This window comes from Lagenorhynchus albirostris, chromosome 12 (assembly GCF_949774975.1).
Source record: "Lagenorhynchus albirostris chromosome 12, mLagAlb1.1, whole genome shotgun sequence".
Lineage (NCBI taxonomy): Eukaryota > Metazoa > Chordata > Mammalia > Artiodactyla > Delphinidae > Lagenorhynchus > Lagenorhynchus albirostris.
Window position 1 is genome coordinate 65565173 of NC_083106.1, and position 18674 is coordinate 65583846.

The following is an 18674-nucleotide window of genomic DNA, read 5'->3' on the forward strand; positions in this document are numbered from 1 at the left end:
TTACAGAATATCCAAAATAACAGTGTCTTTAACATATAAGCTTTATTTTTCACACACAAACAAATCTGGAGGTCGGCTCCATGATCGTTAGGTAACTGGGTTTCTTCTGTCTCTCTGTGTCATAATCCCTATTGTGTGGCTTTCATCCTGAAGGTTACTTTGTACTCCATACTGGCTATTACAGTTCCAATCATCACATCCACAGTCCTGGCATCAAAAAGCAAGAATTAGGGGAAGGGCTCATGCCCAGGCTTTTTTAAGGAGCATTCCCAGAAGTCCCTCCTAACAACTCCCACATAGATGTCATTGGCCATAGTGATAGGGTCAGATGGGAAGGAAGAGCCCTGTGCCTCCATGGGAAGGAAGGATCTGCAATCTTTTATCTAGGAGCATTGCTGTCCTGAGTAAAGTTGGGGTTCTGTTGCGCTGGTGACCAGGAGTCTCTGCCACACAGATGGGTTTTTAGAAACGATCAAGTTGAATGGAGGTCACCAGCCACTGTCAAGCTTTCCTGGCCTCCATGAGTCACAAGCGTTTCTGTGTGGAGTCGGGGTGTCGCAGCGTAGTGTCCAATGGACAGTGTACACAGGAACACATGCTTACACTTCGGCAGCCTTTTTCATTTCAGGAATATCATTCAAGTTAGACCTGCCAAATAGTGGTTGCTACCCTAAAACAGGAAATGCTCTGTAATGTAATAACAGTAATTTTATATCTGCTTGTGTCAATTTTTTAGTCAGGTACTGGTTTATAAGTATTCTTTACAGAAGTGTTATTTCACTAGATTAAAGATAACCACACATTTGAATTACCCTGTCCTTTCTCTGCCTAAATGTAAAACAGATGGTTGAACATCCGTTGGTGAACTGTCTTACTTTGAAAGGTTCATATTTTCCAGCCTTTCAATACTTTTCAAGTTTAGCAGGAATACACCCTAAACTTTGGAAACTACAATAAATATTCAGTTTACCAGAAGTATGTTTAAATATTTACAATTATAAAAGCATAAACATTTCATACTTTGATTCAGTAATTATCATTTAATCACTGAATTTTACTTTATAGCACACTTCAAGAAACACCTAATTGGACATATATTCCTGTGTTTGTTCATTTAAAACAAATATGGCAGCTTATCTCTTTTTAACTCCTCTTTTCCTTCCCAGTTTCATCCTAGACCCCCGCATTGTACTTCAGTGGTTTCACTTAGGTAGATTATTTCTATGAACATGTTTGAAATCTAGCTTTCTCATTACCCTGCAGCTTTGTTTGTCTTGGCCCTATTTTTTTTTTCCTGCTAATTAAAGCCAATATGTGAAACATCTTGTATTGGTAGTTGTTTGCTCCTTAATCACGCCTTTTCTAAGCATGGATGAAAAGTTAGATAGTTCTGCATGCCATTCTGCATGAAGTGTTATTAACATAACTATTTGAAAAGTATTCTGTTTTTGTTCATCGTTTTCTATTACTATTTGTAGTTGTTTGCATGTATACTGTATATATGTGTTTTTGCAGCCTTTTCCAAGCCTAAACGGGGCCACCGTAAAACTGCTTCATTTGGCAACATTCTGGATGTCCCTGAGATCGTCATATCAGGTATCATAGACCACCTGAGTCGGTCTAATAGCTGTGGAACTGGAGTAATGATCCCTGGTACTTAAAAAATGCTTCTTGCTCCAATTTGATAGAACGTGAAAATAGATACCTTGCATGCAGTAATTAGGGAGACAGATTAAAAACTGTATACATTTATCTACACTGAAGTGGGCTTGGCAGGAAACCTCACATCTCCAAAACTGAGGATAAAATAGAAGGTAAAGTGAACGTTTTCACGGAAGGGAGAATACCAGTCCAGAATTCTGCCAAGTTCCTCTCATCTTTTAAGTGAGCAGAAGAGCTGAACCCAGACCTTTTTTGCACCCAGGAGAAAGAGGAAAAAATCCTTTAAAAATATTTGTTGTCCTTCACTCCTTTCCTTCCTTCGTTACTACTTTGGGGCTCCCTCTAGGCATTCTATCCCAGCCTCTTTCTGTTGGGAACAAGTGAAATATGAAGTTGAGAAAAGAGTTGCTAAATACCGTTTTGCCTTAACCTAGAAAACAGAAATGAAGTAAAACTAAATGAGATTTGCTGTTTTGTTTGGTATCCTGCCAAAGAATTACGGTCAGTTCTGATTCCTGTGTATTATCAGGAGAATCTTCTTGCAAATTACGTGTTTTTATACCCAACTCACACACGGTACCTCCATGTCTCATATTGGCAAATTGCTTTTATTTCTTATGGTGATCATTTCACAGACGCATCTAAATCACCATTTTCAATAGAAACTTAAATGGCATATGTGACCTTCAGTATTGGTTAATATATGTTATCAAAATCATCATTTATTTACCCTTCTGCTTTAAGTTTTCCTCCACCTCTTCCCCTGAAATTTTGACAGGGAAATATAGTTTTCCCCACACAATCATGGGCGTAGTTAGGTGAATGCTCCAGCACACTGTCCTTTGCCTGGGATTGTGCTTTTAGCATAGTATTGGATTATATCTGAATGCCTAGTAGTTCTTTTCTCCTCCAGTAAACTGAAACATGAGGATAGAGACCATGCCTTTGTGATTAATTATTGATGGCACCAGCAGTATCTGGCTCAGTGCCTCACACATAGTGTTTAGTAAATATGTGCCTATTATATAAATGAACAAACCATTATTGAGCTCCAGCAGCTAGGAACTATGATACATGTAAAATTTGTATATAACAGATATGTGTAAAATATAAGTTATACAATTCTTAGGGGCCATTTTGTCTATACCTAACCATTTTATTTCTAGAGTAATTAACTTTTATTCTAGTTATCAAAGTGGTTTACTTTACAACATTTTCACTGTTGCCATTCAGAGAATACCGTTAACCCTTTCTTCACATAGTAATTTTATTTATTGAGTCATGAGCTGCTTTCAAAATTAGCAGAGTACTTAGGATCATTTTACCTCTACACTGAAAGGTCCCAAGTTTAAGGGAATAATATTCTGACTGAAGAAGTGGCAACATTTAAACATACATACTGCTGAGCTGTGATTATCTTAAACGTTTGAGGGAATCAGGAAAATTGAGGCAGATGGCACAATAATCTTAATCCGGTCTTATGGGTAAGCATTAAGAACAGATACACCCACACATAGTGGGTGAAATAGCCAATGGTGTACAAGATAACAAGGGAGAGAGAAGAGGAGAAAGAATAGTAGTCTCAGTGGTTCTCCTCCAGGGTGCATTTGCTCCCCAGGGGACATTTGGCAACGTCTGGAAACATTTTTGATTGTCAGAACTAATAGATGCTACTGGCATATGGTGGACAGAAGCCAGGGATGCTGCTACACGCTCTGCAATGTCCCGGGTAGCTTCCCACAGCCAAGAATTATCCAGCCGGAGGTGTCAGCAGTGCCAAGGTTGAGAAACCCTGGTTAGATGTGCTGTGTGGCCTATAAAGTAGTTTAAAGCACATCATCTTAATTACCTTCGTAAGTCTTATAACTAGGTTATCAGATAAAATTACAGCCATTTTACAGATGAAAATCCTAGACCTGATGATGTTGAATGGTTTTCCCAGAGTCACACAGCCAGGATCCCATCCTAGATCTTCTGATGCCAAATTACATCCATGTTCTCTTGTTTTGTTTGAGTCAGAGAAGTTAGAATAATTCTGCCTTGCACTTCGTTAGGGTTTGTATTAAATTTAAGTGAGCTCTTCAGCCAGGAGACGCTTTTTTATGACATTGGATACTTATGGAGTCAGAAAAGCTTAATTCTGCTCTTAATTGCCAGAGTAACAATGCTGTTCAAATGGAAATATCATTCGGTAATACATTTTATTAAATATTCTTGTTGGGTTTTTTCCCAGATATTCAAACATTAACCTAATAGGTTTCACTTCCTTTAATAAAAGGATGCAAGCACTGGAATTGAAACAATTGGACATAAAAGCTAAACATTAATTTGTTCTTAGGTTATATTTTTAAATTAAACATAAAGATATAACCCATGCTTTGGGAATATCTCAGATGTCTTACATGGCGATTTTAATTGTAAAGGAGGATGAAATTTAATTCCCCCAATTTTGTAATACCTTCTAGAATTTTTTTCCTCAAGGTTGGTTTCCCTACAAGCCCTGTGATTATATTACCAGATACTTCTTGATATATCCAAACTGGCATTAATTAGCATTGGATCCCATTTGTAAGCATTTTTTAAAATATAGCTGTACTTTTTATCTTATCTGTTTTGGATAAGTAGTTTCAATAATATTTTCCTTTGGCCAAGTGCAGTATACTGTCTAATGTACCTCTTGGAATAAACGGCCTCTTTTTAATAGGAGTGATCATTTAAGCATCACATAAATTTTTATGTGTATTTATTGGCAGTGTACAAATGTATCTTTTCTGAAGTGTTTGTTGTTTCTTGCATTTTTTAAAACCTTACCAAGTCTTAAAAGTTTTTAAATACACACTATTACTCTAAAGATTTTTTTTAATATATCTTTATAATGACTAAAATGCCTAACCTAGTCATAGGGTCAGCAAATTTAAATCTTGTGTTTTGCTTGCTTTTCAACACTATTATATACTCTGTCACCAACAAATGAGGAAGAACAAGCAACTTACAGCTAACACCAATATTCATCAATTTAACAGTCTCTCAGGTCGTGCAGAAATGGACCTTTAATACCTCAGGACTTCCTATGGATCAGACTACACAATATTTTGTACCCCTTCTACCTTGACCGTGGCTGTAAAGAGGTATTGGCAAACTTTGGTATGGATAACCCTTCTTTCCACTTTCCCCTGCCCACAGAGAGTGGCTATAGATCGATCTGGCTTCTTTTTACCAAGCAAGACACATAATTAAGAGCAAATTATCAATAGAGTATGACATTTTGCTAACTCTTCATTTGTGAAGAAGGTCCTGCCCAATAATGGTGTGCTACCTAAGCAAAGTTAATGTAAATGTAGAAGTCTCTTGCCCAGAATTTAAACCATTTGATCTATAGTTTTCTAATGCATTTGTTTATTGAACATTATAAGACTTCCAGGAAAGGAAATAGGCTTTCTTAAATGTTTTCCATTAAAACTTGGAGTTTTAAAAGCATAATCCTTTCTCCTTTTCAACCAGTACATTTTAATTTGTATTACTTTTATTTGAAGAAAAGAGAATGGGTGGCATATTATTGGATTGCTTTAAATGTTTCTATTTTTTTGTCCTTTAAGACTTTAATAAGATCATGGATTTTTGTTTATTCAGCTCTTTTTACTTGGATTTTAGAATGCTTTGACCAAAGAGCATTACGTACTCTCTTATGTACTGTTCTTAAGGATTTGATAAAGAAGATTGAATATGCAAATGTTTTGAGTCAATCTTGTTAATATATATAAAATATTTTTGCCCAGGTCCCTGAATTTAATTGATATTTCTTGTTTATAATATTCTTGAAGCTGAAAAGAAACTTTACGAATCCTTATGATTTCAGCTGCATTTAGATCTCTTAACTGAGAAAATTTTAATGACTATTCATTCACTTTTAATTTCAGTCAGGTACATTTAGCTCTATTGTATATTGGGTATTTTCCAAAAGTAAGTGTTAATATATAGTTAAGTAGAATAAGTAGAATATGGAAAAGGCCAAACATAATATTTAACAGAAAGTAAATGGGTAGTTAGCTTTCTAATACCTATGTGTTGTTTTCCTCCTTCAGAAGTTTCAAATATCTTAGGTAATTTAAGTGGGGGGGCCAGGGGTGGAGGGGAGTGGTGAGGACCTTGCAGAATGCTGGGCAGCTGGAGGCCGAGATGCTGTGCAGAGACACCTGGGCACCACTTTGCTTTTTCCATCAGGACGGAAATATAACCTTCTAATACTATATTTGGTTCAAGAGCCAGTAGGTACTGTTTGTAAACATTCCTATAACTGTATGTACGTAAATTATTAGTGCAATTCTTCCCCTTTTTAAATAGTGCAGCGCCAATATGAAGAGACCATGAGATAGAAAGAACTGAGCTTTTCTAGATCTTCAAGTTCCTACCTTGCACACAGTGTCATTAACAGCTGTAAACCTTTATTTAGGGACACTGAGGCCCAAGGAGAGCTCTACTGAGATATACTATACCTGCTTCTGCCAAGGGTAGCCACCGCACCTTCAGCAGAATTCTATATTTGTGACTAATTAAATAGGGAAGTGCATCTAACCTAACAGTGAATATTTAGGTAGTCTCTTTGCACCATATTGTGGTCTACCAAGATCACTTTTTTTTATTTAAATAATTGAACTCTAACCTAATAAAGTAGGTTTATTAGAAAGCAAAACTTATCAATAATAATTGCTTTCCTTTAGTGGGGGGAAATAACCCCCACCCTAAAGGAGGCTTTATTCTAAAAAACCGCCAGGTACTTCCCTGGCAGTCCAGTGGTTAAGACTTGGCCTTCCAATGCAGGGGGTGCAGGTTCGATCTCTGGTCAGGGAGCTAAGATCCCACATGCCTCGCAGCCAAAAAACCAAAACATAAAAAAAAAAAAAACAGAAGCAGTATTGTAACAAATTCAATAGACTTTAAAAATGGTCCACATCAAAAAAATGTTTTAAAAAAAAAAGAAAACAGCCAGAATTGTTAAAACTAGTAAAGGAATATGAAACTTGTGCCAACTTTAATATATATGTATATTTTTTTAACATCTTTATTGGAGTATAATTGCTTTACAATGTTGTGTTAGTTTCTGGTTTATAACAAAGTGAATCAGCTATATGTATACTTATACCCTCATATCCCCTCCCTCTTGTGACTCACTTTGTCCCAGCTCACCCTTCCCCCTCCCCGTGTCCTCAAGTCCATTCTCTATGTCCGCGTCTTTATTCCTGTCCTGCCCCTAGGTTCCTCAGAGTCTTTTTTTTATTTTCAGATTTCATATATATGTGTTAGCATACAGTATTTGTTTTTCTCTTTCTGACTTACTTCACTCTTCATGACAGACTCTAGGTCCATCCACCTCACTACAAGTAACTCAATTTCGTTTCTTTTTATGGCTGAGTAATATTCCATTGTATATATGTGCCACATCTTCTTTATCCATTCATCTGTCGATGGACACTTAGGGTGCTTCCATGTCCTGGATATTGTAAATAGAGCTGCAACGAACACTGTGATACATGACTCTTTTTGAATTATGGTTTTCTCAGGGTATTCGCCAGTAGTGGGATTTTTGGGTCATATGGTAGTTCTATTTTTAGTTTTTTAAGGAACCTCTATACTGTTCTCCATGGTGGCTGTATCAATTTACATTCCCACCAACAATGCAAGAGGGTTCCCTTTTCTCCACACCCTCTCCAGCATTTATTGTTTGTAGATTTTTTGATGATGGCCGTTTTGACCAGTGTGAGATGACACCTAATTGTAGTTTTGATTTGCATTTCTCTAATGATTAGTGATGTTGAGCAACCTTTCATGTGTTCATTGACAGTCTGTATGTCTTCTTTGGAGAAATGTCTGTTTAGGTCTTCTGCCCATTTTTGGATTGGGTTGTTTGTTTTTTTGATATTGAGCTGCATGAGCTGCTTATACATTTTGGAGATTAATCCTTTGTCACTTGCTTCGTTTGCAAGTATTTTCTCCCATTCTGAGGGTTGTCTTTTTGTCTTATTTATGGTCTCCTTTGCTGCGCAAAAGCTTTTAAGTTTCATTAGGTCCCATTTGTTTATTTCTGTTTTTATTTCCATTTCTCTAGGAGCTGGGTCAAAAAGGATCTTGCTGTGATTTATGTCAAAGAGTGTACCTCCTATGTTTTCCTCTAAGAGTTTTATAGTGTCTGGCTTACATTTAGGTCTTTAATCCATTTTGAGTTTATTTTTGTGTATGGTGTTAGGGAGTGTTCTAATTTCATTCTTTTACATGTAGCTGTCCAGCTTTCCCAGCACCACGTATTGAAGAGACTGTCTTTTCTCCATTGTGTATTCTTGCCTCCTTTATCAAAGGTAGGGTGACCATATGTGTGTGGGTTTATCTCTGGGCTTTCTATCCTGTTCCATTGATCTGTATTTCTGTTTTTGTGCCAGTACCATACTGTATTGATTACTGTGGCTTTGTAATATAGTCTGAAGTCCGGGAGCCTGATTCCTCCAGCTCCATTTTTCTTTCTCAACATTGCTTTGGCTGTTCGGGGTCTTTTGTGTTTCCATACAAATTGTGAAATTTTTTGTTCTAGTTCCGTGAAAAATGCCATTGGTAGTTTGATAGGGATTGCATTGAATCTGTAGATTGCTTTGGATAGTATAGTCATTTTCACAGTGTTGATTCTTCCAATCTAAGAACATGGTATATCTCTCCATCTGTTTGTATCATCTTTAATTTCTTTCATCAGTGTCTTATAGTTTTCTCCATACAGGTCTTTTGTCTCCTTAGGTAGGTTTATTCCTAGGTATTTTATTCTTTTTGTTGCAGTGGTAAATGGGAGTGTTTCCTTAATTTCTTTTTCAGATTTTTCATCATTAGTGTATAGGAATGCAGGAGATTTCTGTGCATTACTTTTGTATCCTGCTACTTTACCAAATTCATTGATTAGCTCTGGTAGTTTTCTGGTAGCATCTTTAAGATTCTCTATGTATAGTATCATGTCATCTACAGACAGTGATAGTTTTACTTCTTTTATTTCTTTTTGTTCTCTGATTGCTGTGGCTAAAACTTCCAAAACTATATTGAATAATAGTGGTGAGAGTGGGCAACCTTGTCTTGTTCCTGATCTTAGTGGAAACGGTTTCAGTTTTTCACAGTTGAGAACGATGTTGGCTGTGGGTTTGTCATATATGACCTTTATCATGTTGAGGTAGTTTCCCTCTGTGCTTATTTTCTGGAGAGATTTTATCATAAATGGGTATTGAATTTTGTCAAAAGGTTTTTCTGCATCTATTGAGACTGTTATGTGGTTTTTATCCTTCAATTTGTTAATATGGTGTGTCACACTGATTTGCGTATATTGAAGAATCCTTGCATTCCTGGGATAAATCCCACTTGATCGTGGCGTATGATCATTTTAATGTGCTGTTGGATTCTGTTTGCTAGTATTTTGTTGAGGATTTTTGCATCTATGTTCATCAGCGATATTGGCCTGTAGTTTTTTTTGTGACATCTTTGTCTGGTTTTGGTATCAGGGTGATGGTGGCCTCACAATGAATTTGGGAGTGTTCCTCTCTCTGCTATATTTTGGAAGAGTTTGAGAAGGATAGGTGTTAGCTCTTCTCTAAATGTTTGATAGAATTCGCCTGTGAAGCCATCTGGTCTTGGGCTTTTGTTTGTTGGAAGATTTTTAATCACAGTTTCAATTTCAGTGCTTGTGATTGGTCTGTTTATATTTTCTATTTCTTCCTGTTTCAGTCTCGGAAGGTTGTGCTTTTCTGAGAATTTGTCCATTTCTTCCAGGTTGTCCATTTTATTGGCATAGAGTTGCTTGTAGTAATCGCTCATGATCCTTTGTATTTCTGCAGTGTCAGTTAACATATATTTTTAAATTACATATTCAGTTTACCATGAAGCAGTAGTATAATCCTGCAGTGTACAGTGCTGTGTGAATTTTTTAAATCTTGTGTATTTTACACATAAGGATAGTGTCCCATAATTTTTAATATTCAAAACTTATGAATATCAGAATTTCCAATATTTTATTTAAGAGATGTCTCCAGAAAAATGTGTTGATTTTTACATGAAGAGAGTCTTCAGGAAGTTGGAACATAGAAAAATGTAAGTAGTTAAGGTAAGGAAACCGATCAGAAAAACCTCAAGAATTACTCTCTGGGACCCAATCCAGCAGTCTCTGGAGGGACTCTATAATGATGACTTTCAAATACCAGCTCAGGAAATCAGTTGTACTTAAAAAGAGCAGCTTTTTGAAGAGATGGATTTTGTTTTAGTGTGGTAGTTATGATCGACCTATCAGCTGCCATTCCAGCCACCCTGTTGGGTGGGGGAGGGGCTTAGGGATATAGTATATTCCTTTTGTTGCTCTTACTTAGAAAAGTTATTCTTGAAAAGATCATTTGTTCCCTACCCGAAGTCGTGAAAGTTCCAGAATTCGTTACAGAATAAAATACTTAGGACATCATTTACAGGTTTCATATTCCTTGATTAAGCATCTGTTAACATCATATTGTCCCTCACTTCTACTTCTTTTTTCCTTTATACTGCCATGTGTAATATAGTTATGCACATATCAAAGAACCCTGAAAAAGTATAAAGTTAGTGAGTTTCTGAATTAGTGTTTAGTTACCAAAAAATTCAAAATCAGTCTAAATTTACTGAGCACATACCCAGTAATTTTCATTTGCGATAATAGGAGCTTGATGTTTTTTACATTCATATTTCTAAATTATGACTTAAAACTTAATATTGGAGCAACAAGTATTTGTTGATTGCAGTCCTTTTTTGCTTTGTCTGAACTGTTTGCCAGATGGTTTCTGCCATGGTTATGCTAATGAAGTGCATTACCTAGTATTGCTTGCTTTGACTCATAATGTAGCTTGAAGATTTCTCATTCTAAGGCATTTGTTAACTATCAGCTCTCCTTTACCCTACTTAAAAGCTTTTATTCCCCTTTCCGCCTTCCCTCACCTAGATTGGAGCTTGTTTTTGTTGTTATTGCAATGGTGATGTACTGATTTTTAGACCTTGTGCTGGGTGGTTCCCCAGATTCACAAATGTTGCTAATCTGAAAAGAGAATTCCAGACACTTTTACAAGCCTGTCTCATCTAAGCTAATTTTAGAATGATTGTGTAGAATGAAATGTGCCTGAAATTGCTTATTAGTCATGGTGGTAGGGATCCATTTTGTCCTCTGGAAACAGGGATAATTAAAAGTTTTCACAGAAATATCTTAATGTGCCTGATTCAGTAAATGTGCAGTTTGTTGTTATGTCAAATTTAATCGAAAGTTGGAGCTTGGAATAAAATGAAACTCGAAATAAATTTGAGTTAAGATTATGCAAAGAATTCTAAAACATAGCTTTAAATAGAAAAGAGTTATACTTTCAAGGTGGCTGTAAATTTGATTTATTCTGTTCACTACATGCATTATTGCATTAAACATTATTCTTCTGTTGTAAGGTCCTTTTAGTTTATGTAAAAAATAATAGGGTCATCTTGATTAAGATGCTAAATATATTGCTGATTGGTTTAAATAAGGTACTGAAGGTTATGGAAATACAAAATTTTAAGAATGAATTTTGTCTTCTAATCAGGCCACAATTATTAGAGTACGAGATCTGAGTGCTGCCCACTAGTTGAGAAATTACATAATACAGCTTTCAGAGTCAAAAGAATTTTGACTTTTTTGTCAGCTGTTACTTACAATATTTTGGTGTTTCCTTTTAGACAGCTGATCTCTCATCTTAGAAGATACTGTATAAACAGCCCTATTCCCAAGTAAAAGTGCTGAGTGAAGCTGTTGTTTAATTCATTCCATTTTACTGAAGACTTACATGTGTAGAGTTCTTTCATAAACTGATTTTTAATTAAATTATTTTTAGCATAGAAGTTCCTGAAGCAGGATTAACACACTAGCCCATTTCAACAAGCTGTGTATTTGGGAATGGAATGAGAGTCATTCATCTCCACTAGGAAATTAAGAGTTGTTGTTCACAAATAATAAATTACTAGATTCTGACAAAGACTAATGGGATTAGGTAAGTGTGACTCAGTGTAATAAATGCAAGCCTAAGCATCCTTTCAGGCCCTGAATCAAACCAGGTACTGCTATTGGTTAAAGTCATTCATGGCTTACAACCTGCTAGCTGTCTTGCTGTAGAAACTGTAACGTAAGGCCCTTGAAATAGATGCCGTCATCAGCCCCAGCCCCCAAGCATTCATCTGTTTAAACACATGACAGAAGATGGTAGAAGAGAATTCAGCAGCTCTTCGTGTAGTAGGAGTGGTTATTGTATCAGGACATACTTTGTTGTAGGCCAGCAACTTTTGAGTTAAAATACTATAGCTGTTTCTCTTCCTCTCCTTACATCTTTCTTTCACTCTTTTTTTTTTTTTTTAGGCAATAAACTCACTTATTTTTCTCACAAATATTTTGTGTAGATCCAAGGAGCAACAGATTCCAACTTTCTCCTGTAGCAGTTAAACCCTTATTGTCTCTTCAAGTAGATTTCAGTATTTTACTTCTTTTATTTTTTAAAAGGGAACGGGCAGCCAAGACGTAGATCCATCCAAGACTTGACTGTTACTGGAACAGAACCTGGTCAGGTAAGATTTAATATGTGAATTCTCTGTCTTTGAAGAATAGTAATGGGCAGAAATCAAGAATTAACTATAGTATATATATATATATATATATATATATATATATATATATATATATATATATATATATATACACTCTGCAAAATTAGTTTTATGAGTTGACCTAAAATTATGATAGAGAAATTCATTATCACCAGAACTTAAATACTTGAGGGAAAAACAGTATAGATGCCATTATTGATTTAACTTGAAGGAAAATTTGTGAAAATATGTTGATTAATTCAGTAGTGCTCTATGTATGTTATATGGTTTTTATATATGCTTTAATAAGGAAGTATTCAATTTTGTAATTTAACAATTTGTCATTAACATTGTCCTCTAAAATGAATCATTAGTATTATCTCCTTTTTACTAATGAGGGGAATAAATATTTCCCCAAAAGATGTCACTCCTCTGGGATCACAGGCACTGACATACTTGGCGGACTTTTAACATCTTTTAATTTGTCATATCCCCTAGATTTATATTTTTGTGAAACATCCTTAGGACAGTATTTACTAAGCAGATGGATAAACTCTAGAAAGTCTTCAATCCCAGTTGTTCAGGTTTTTATTCTTCATCTTTATATTTCTGGATATTCTTCTAAATGCCCCTTACCTCTTTGTAGATGACCCAGACAGTGCTATAATTTAAGCCATTTCTGACAAGTGCAGAGTTTTAACCAACCAAGTATATAAAAGTAGCAGTCATTGCTTTTTCTGTTACTCAGGTCAATAGACTTAACATATATAATTTATATCACATTCTTAAAATGAATTGAAAACTAATTATGGGGTTTTGTTGCTTTCAGTTTTGCTGAAATAAATTTTAAGACTATAGCATGCATCTGAAGTAATAAAAATACCACATTATGGTTCATATTCATGAAAAATTATAGGATTATATGTTATAAATAATGTGATTTAATTTCTGGTAAAATGTATTAGTACTTTTCATCTAAAAGGTGTTTTATTATTTCATTTTTATAACATACTTGAAATTTTAGAGATTCTTTATATAGTCATTAATAAATATTTGAAAACCTTTTCTAGCCATCAGCTAACTTAACTAACAAAACCACTTGAGATATTTAAATGATAGATAGCCTTGATCTTCATTTATATCTGGAAATATTTTTATTTCTCGCAATACCCATACACATACTCAAATACATATATACACACATACGTACATATAATATATATACATAATACATATTAATTTATTATATATTTTATGATATTAAGTGACCTTAAATCTTGGTTTTATTTATTTAATAGCAGCTTTTTCAATATATCTGCTTTCATGAGATCCCAGAACTTTTGAATGAAGTTTCCCACTTTCTCCCACTCAAATACTTAAAGTATTAACCAGGGCATTCAGTAACAGATAGCTTGACATCTGGTATTTGCTGTGATTCCTTAGAGGCTTGATGAGCTCAGTCTTTTTAATGCTATTTACTATTGCCATTGACATTCCAGTTATGAGAAACTCTGGCCAAGTATTCTCCCTTTGACTAGGAATGGGAGGCTTGCTCTAAGACAGTTCAGGAGCATCTGCCAGTGCCAGTGCTCTTCTCTGTATTCTATATTAAAGGCATTGCTGTATTTCTGGACTGACCTAACCATACCAAGCCTTAACTTATTTCCTCACAAACTCCATATTACTTGAGACGTCGATCATTACCATTTTCATCTATAAAACACTGGAACTGAGGCCGACTTTGATTGTGGGACAGTCACCTGCATGAGTTGTCATGGACTACTCCAGGAGATTCAGAGTGAGGGGGAGTTTGATATGGTGGTAAAACCTGTTCTAAAACAGGTGCTATGTAGCCATTGTCTAGCCAGTTTTTAAAATTGCTCCGCTCTTTCAGAATTACTTAAGTATTACAAACTTAAAATGCCTAATATCCAGTTTGGGGTGAGAATGACAAGTGGTAATCCTCATATACTATGAAAACATTTTCCCCTGAAAATGTTATGATAAATGAGCGTTAAATCTTTTTAATTACTACTGAAAATAACGTTCATTATTTGAAGAAGAAAAGTATGCACAATCTGGATTTTCAAAATTGAAGGTATAGTTCTTTTTAAAATCTGGCTAAGCAGTGATTAAACAGATGCATAGCAGGGTTTTTTGTTTGTCTTGGCCATGGAAATTGATAAAGAACATAAAAGCATTTGCCCAGTCAGTACAACCATCAGAGGAAAAGAGAGAGCTTACTAATGAAGTTTACTGTCACATCTCATAGGGGAAAGTGATCTGATGAGAGTTTCTACTATGACTCTTGATTCGAGACTGATCTTAATAAAATCACTTAAACTTTTCATCTGTCAACTAAAATTAAATTGGTTGTTTTTATACTGCCATTTCTATTGAGAGGAGGAATAGTGAACGTAGCAAGCTTCTTAATTAAAAGTGGTTGTGTAAGTATTCATGTAAAAGATTGCATCCACACAACATACAACTCACTTTTAAATTAATTGATTAAGGTTTTTAATTAATTCAGGAAGCTCATTAAGCACATGTAATGGATTTGGCCTCCATTTGAGAAGATGCTGAGAAAAAAGCTGCCCTTGATGTCCAGGAACTGATCTGATACTAAAGCCTTGGTGTTGTTAGAAGCTGGACATAAAGAATGTCTCAGAACACCAATAGACAAAGTGACTCTGAGACCATGATAAAATGAGACAAAACAAGACCATTTTATAGTGTTGTCCAAGCACAGACAAAAACAAGGTCACTGTGCCACCCACAAAATACAAACATTGCCCTCTCCCAGTGGATATGAGTGACTGATGCTTCTTTACCAGATGCAGCTTTACCCTGACCCTAGACTGCCCTCCCTGTAGAATTGCCACTGCTTGCTGACAGTAGCCAATCTAGAGTGAACGCCTCTTTCTTTGGAGCTTCCTCAGAGTCATTCAACAAAAGCCCAGATCCTCTAGTAAGCTCTTTCTAAAACCCTCTTACACCCCAGAGTGCCCCAGGGGGAGCACTTTGCTTTACTGCAGCAAATACTAAACCCAACTAACTCCACGACCGGTGTGTTTGTGGTAGTCTTTGGCCAGGGTGCATTGACAGTACCAAAAAGGCCCAGTCTCCCAGGAGCTTATTTGGGCAGATCAGACTTATGCCCAGATCATCTAGAGAACTTTAACAGTAACAGCTGCCTTTTATTTATTGTGCACCCATTTCGTGCCTTTAATGTATATTATTTAAATCTTAACCCTATAAGTTTGGTACTTTTTATTTGCCCCATTTTGCAGATGGATAAACTGAGGGTTAGAGAAACTTACCTAAGTCTTTACTTCCCTTACACTGGCCAGTAATTGCTATAACCAAGTTTTGAATCCAGATCTGATTCCAAAAACACACAAACTCTATACTCTTTCACTCTGTCTTGCATATAAAACTGAATGCAGTGCAGGGTAAAGTAATCCTAGACCTCTTCAGTTTCAAGTGTTTTGGCTTCAGGTGGTCTACATCATCATTAATCATTTAAATATTGTTTATTGATGATCATTTTTTGTTGTATTATATTGTTGAGCAAGGCTAACCCACCTTGATAATAAATTTCTTTTTTTTTTTAATTTACTTATTTATTTATTTTTGGCTGCATTGGGTCTTCGTTGCTGCGCGCGGGCTTTCTCAAAGTTGCGGTGAGTGGGCACTACTCTTCGTTGAGGTGCACGGGCTTCTCATTGTGGTGGCTTCTCTTGTTGCAGAGCACCGGCTCTAGGCGCGTGGGCTCAGTAGTTCTGGCTCGTGGACTCTATAGTGTAGGCTTGGTAGTTGTGGCACGCAGGCTTCAGTAGTTGTGGCTCGTAGGCTCTAGAGTACAGGCTCAGTAGTTGTGGTGCACGGGCTTAGTTGCTCTGCGGCACGTGGGATCTTCCCAGACCAGGGATCGACTCCATGTCCCCTGCATTGGCAGGAGGATTCTTAACCACCGCGCCACCAGGGAAGTCCGATAATAAATTTCTACAGATGACTGCACAGATTTATTTTTTATGATACATCGGGGTGAACCTTTCTGTGTTTCCCTAAAATTATACATTCTCATGTATGCCTGCATACCCATTCTGGAATTGTATCCGATGTGGATCTGTTTTCAAGATTTCTCTTGGAGAGTGCTGCAGTCAAGGAAAATTTCAGCTGCAGGATGATGTGATGATGATTCTTTAAAGAACCAGACGTACTGATTTCTATATGGACTTTAGAATCTACATTTACTGGTCAGATGTGTGGCTTTGGGCAAGTCCTTAATTTCCCTGAGCTTTAGCAACCTTATCTGCCAGTGGGGACCATAACATCCACCCCCTAGGGTTCTTATAACATGTGAAAGTACCAGACACACAATAGATGCTTAGTACATGCTTATATGCCTGTCCCCCTTAGTGTGCCTCCCAGGGGTCTTACAGCTTATTCTCACTATAATGTATTACTATAGAGAAATAAAACAAAACTAGCACTTGGAAAGAAGTAAAATCCATTAGCGTTCTATTCCTGCTGTATCATAAGAGAAGCTTCTGTCAGGGATCATGGAAAGTATTTGCTTTAAAGGCCTTATATCACATATCAAAAGCTGTATTATCATACATTGTTGTTATTTATTTAAGGAATATAATTTATCATATTACTTCTTTTGTCCATCCTCATTCTGTACCTCCTTTAGTGTAAATAATTTTCTGTTAAAGCTCTAAATCAGAAGCTTACATAATAGTCTTAAATAATTCCTGGCTCATAGGATACCTTCCTATTGGAGAGTTTAAAGACCATATAAGAAAAATAAAATTCTAAAATTTCCCTTATAATGAACTATGGTGAAGCCAGAATTAGATTGAGCCCGTAATTTTGGATTAGGAAGGATGTTTTTAATATACCCTGTCATGTATAGATTTAATTAATCTGATTATCATAATGAGGAAGTACCCTTGTAAATCCACATTACCTGCTGATACCCATTTCTTTTTAATATTTATGTTGTTCAGATGTACTTCACAGAAATATCATATAAATCTCTGTGTTTTGTGGTTCTATAATTTTAGCAACTAAGATGATTTCTGAGGGTTTTAAATAGCTTTCAAATGTCAGTCTAAATAGTAAGTAACCCTGGCCATAGATTCTTGACTTATGAAAATATTTTCCCAGTCTTTCAAGTGAGACATAAAAAGCAAAGCTTTATCTTTGTAAATAACTTCCAATTCCTCTTTATAAATATAGAGATAAAGTTTTGATCAAAGTCCAATTCTGGTTCATGTCTACTGATGGTAATTTGCCCTGCAGTTTAAATTTGGCTTAGTATTCTTTTGCTGCCTTAAATTGCTGTGTGGCATTTCTGCACTCTCAGAACCACTTTCATAGCCAACCCTTGTGGTAAGTCAAGTATTTCTATATCTCTTAAACTTTTCAGTTTCTTTGAGAATAGAAAAAGTAATTGTAAATGTCTGGAAGGAAAGAGCAACCTAAATGAGTTTTAATAGTTTCAGAGCATTTATGGCCATCAGAATTTTATCAGTAACTTTTTTTTAAATAGCTAATATAAAAATAAGACTTCTTTCCTACTAGGTTGCCAGCAGTTTCATATTTTTTAAAAATTATCAAATATTATCTGTTCTTATCTATGCTTTATATTTTTTAGGTATTCAAAAAATAAAGTTATGGTTTATTTTTATTTATTTATTTATTTTTGCGGTACGTGGGCCTCTCACTGTTGTGGCCTCTCCCGTTGCGGAGCACAGGCTCCGGACACGCAGGCTCAGCGGCCATGGCTCACGGGCCCAGCTGCTCCGCGGCATGTGGGATCCTCCCGGACCAGGGCATGAACCCGTGTCCCCTGCATCAGCAGGCAGACTCTCAACCACTGCGCCACCAGGGAAGGCCATGGCTTATTTTTAAATATTCTTTATTTTTTTTAAATACAAACATGTTAGCGTATTATATTATTCATTGAGATACTCATTCCTTAAAATATAAAGACTTATTTAGTTAATTTATGGTTTTAAATTTAACTCGTAGCCTTTCTTATAGCTTTAAAGAAAGACCAGTTTTGAGACTTGACCTAAAAATATGAGCATTATTTCTTAGTTTTATAGCTTATGGGAAATATGAAGTAGAACAAATGAGTGTGCACATGAGGTACTAAGAGTTTCTTAGAACGAAAGAAATAAAGTAGCAAAGAATTCTCTTAGGAAAGGTTTAAGTTGAAGGAATATGATAATTCATACTAGGTCCAAGTAGGATAATTTGTTTTAATATCACAAATGGGGCTTCCCTGGTGGCACAGTGGTTAAGAATCCGCCTGCCAATGCAGGGGACATGGGTTTGAGCCCTGGTCTGGGAAGATTACACACGCC

At 36.0% G+C, this 18674-nt stretch overlaps 1 protein-coding gene across 5 annotated transcripts in view; it reads left to right on the plus strand.

Moving 5' to 3' along the window:
- MAP3K7 (mitogen-activated protein kinase kinase kinase 7) overlaps nt 1-18674 on the plus strand; it is a 67903-nt gene that overhangs the window by 37133 nt on the left and 12096 nt on the right. For 3 of the 5 annotated variants that reach the window (XM_060167753.1, XM_060167752.1, XM_060167750.1), the window contains 2 exons: nt 1516-1596; nt 12212-12276. In XM_060167753.1, the coding sequence (XP_060023736.1) occupies nt 1516-1596; nt 12212-12276 (146 nt within the window). The remainder of the gene's footprint in view (nt 1-1515; nt 1597-12211; nt 12277-18674) is intronic. The other 2 variants (XM_060167754.1, XM_060167751.1) reach the window with 1 other exon arrangement.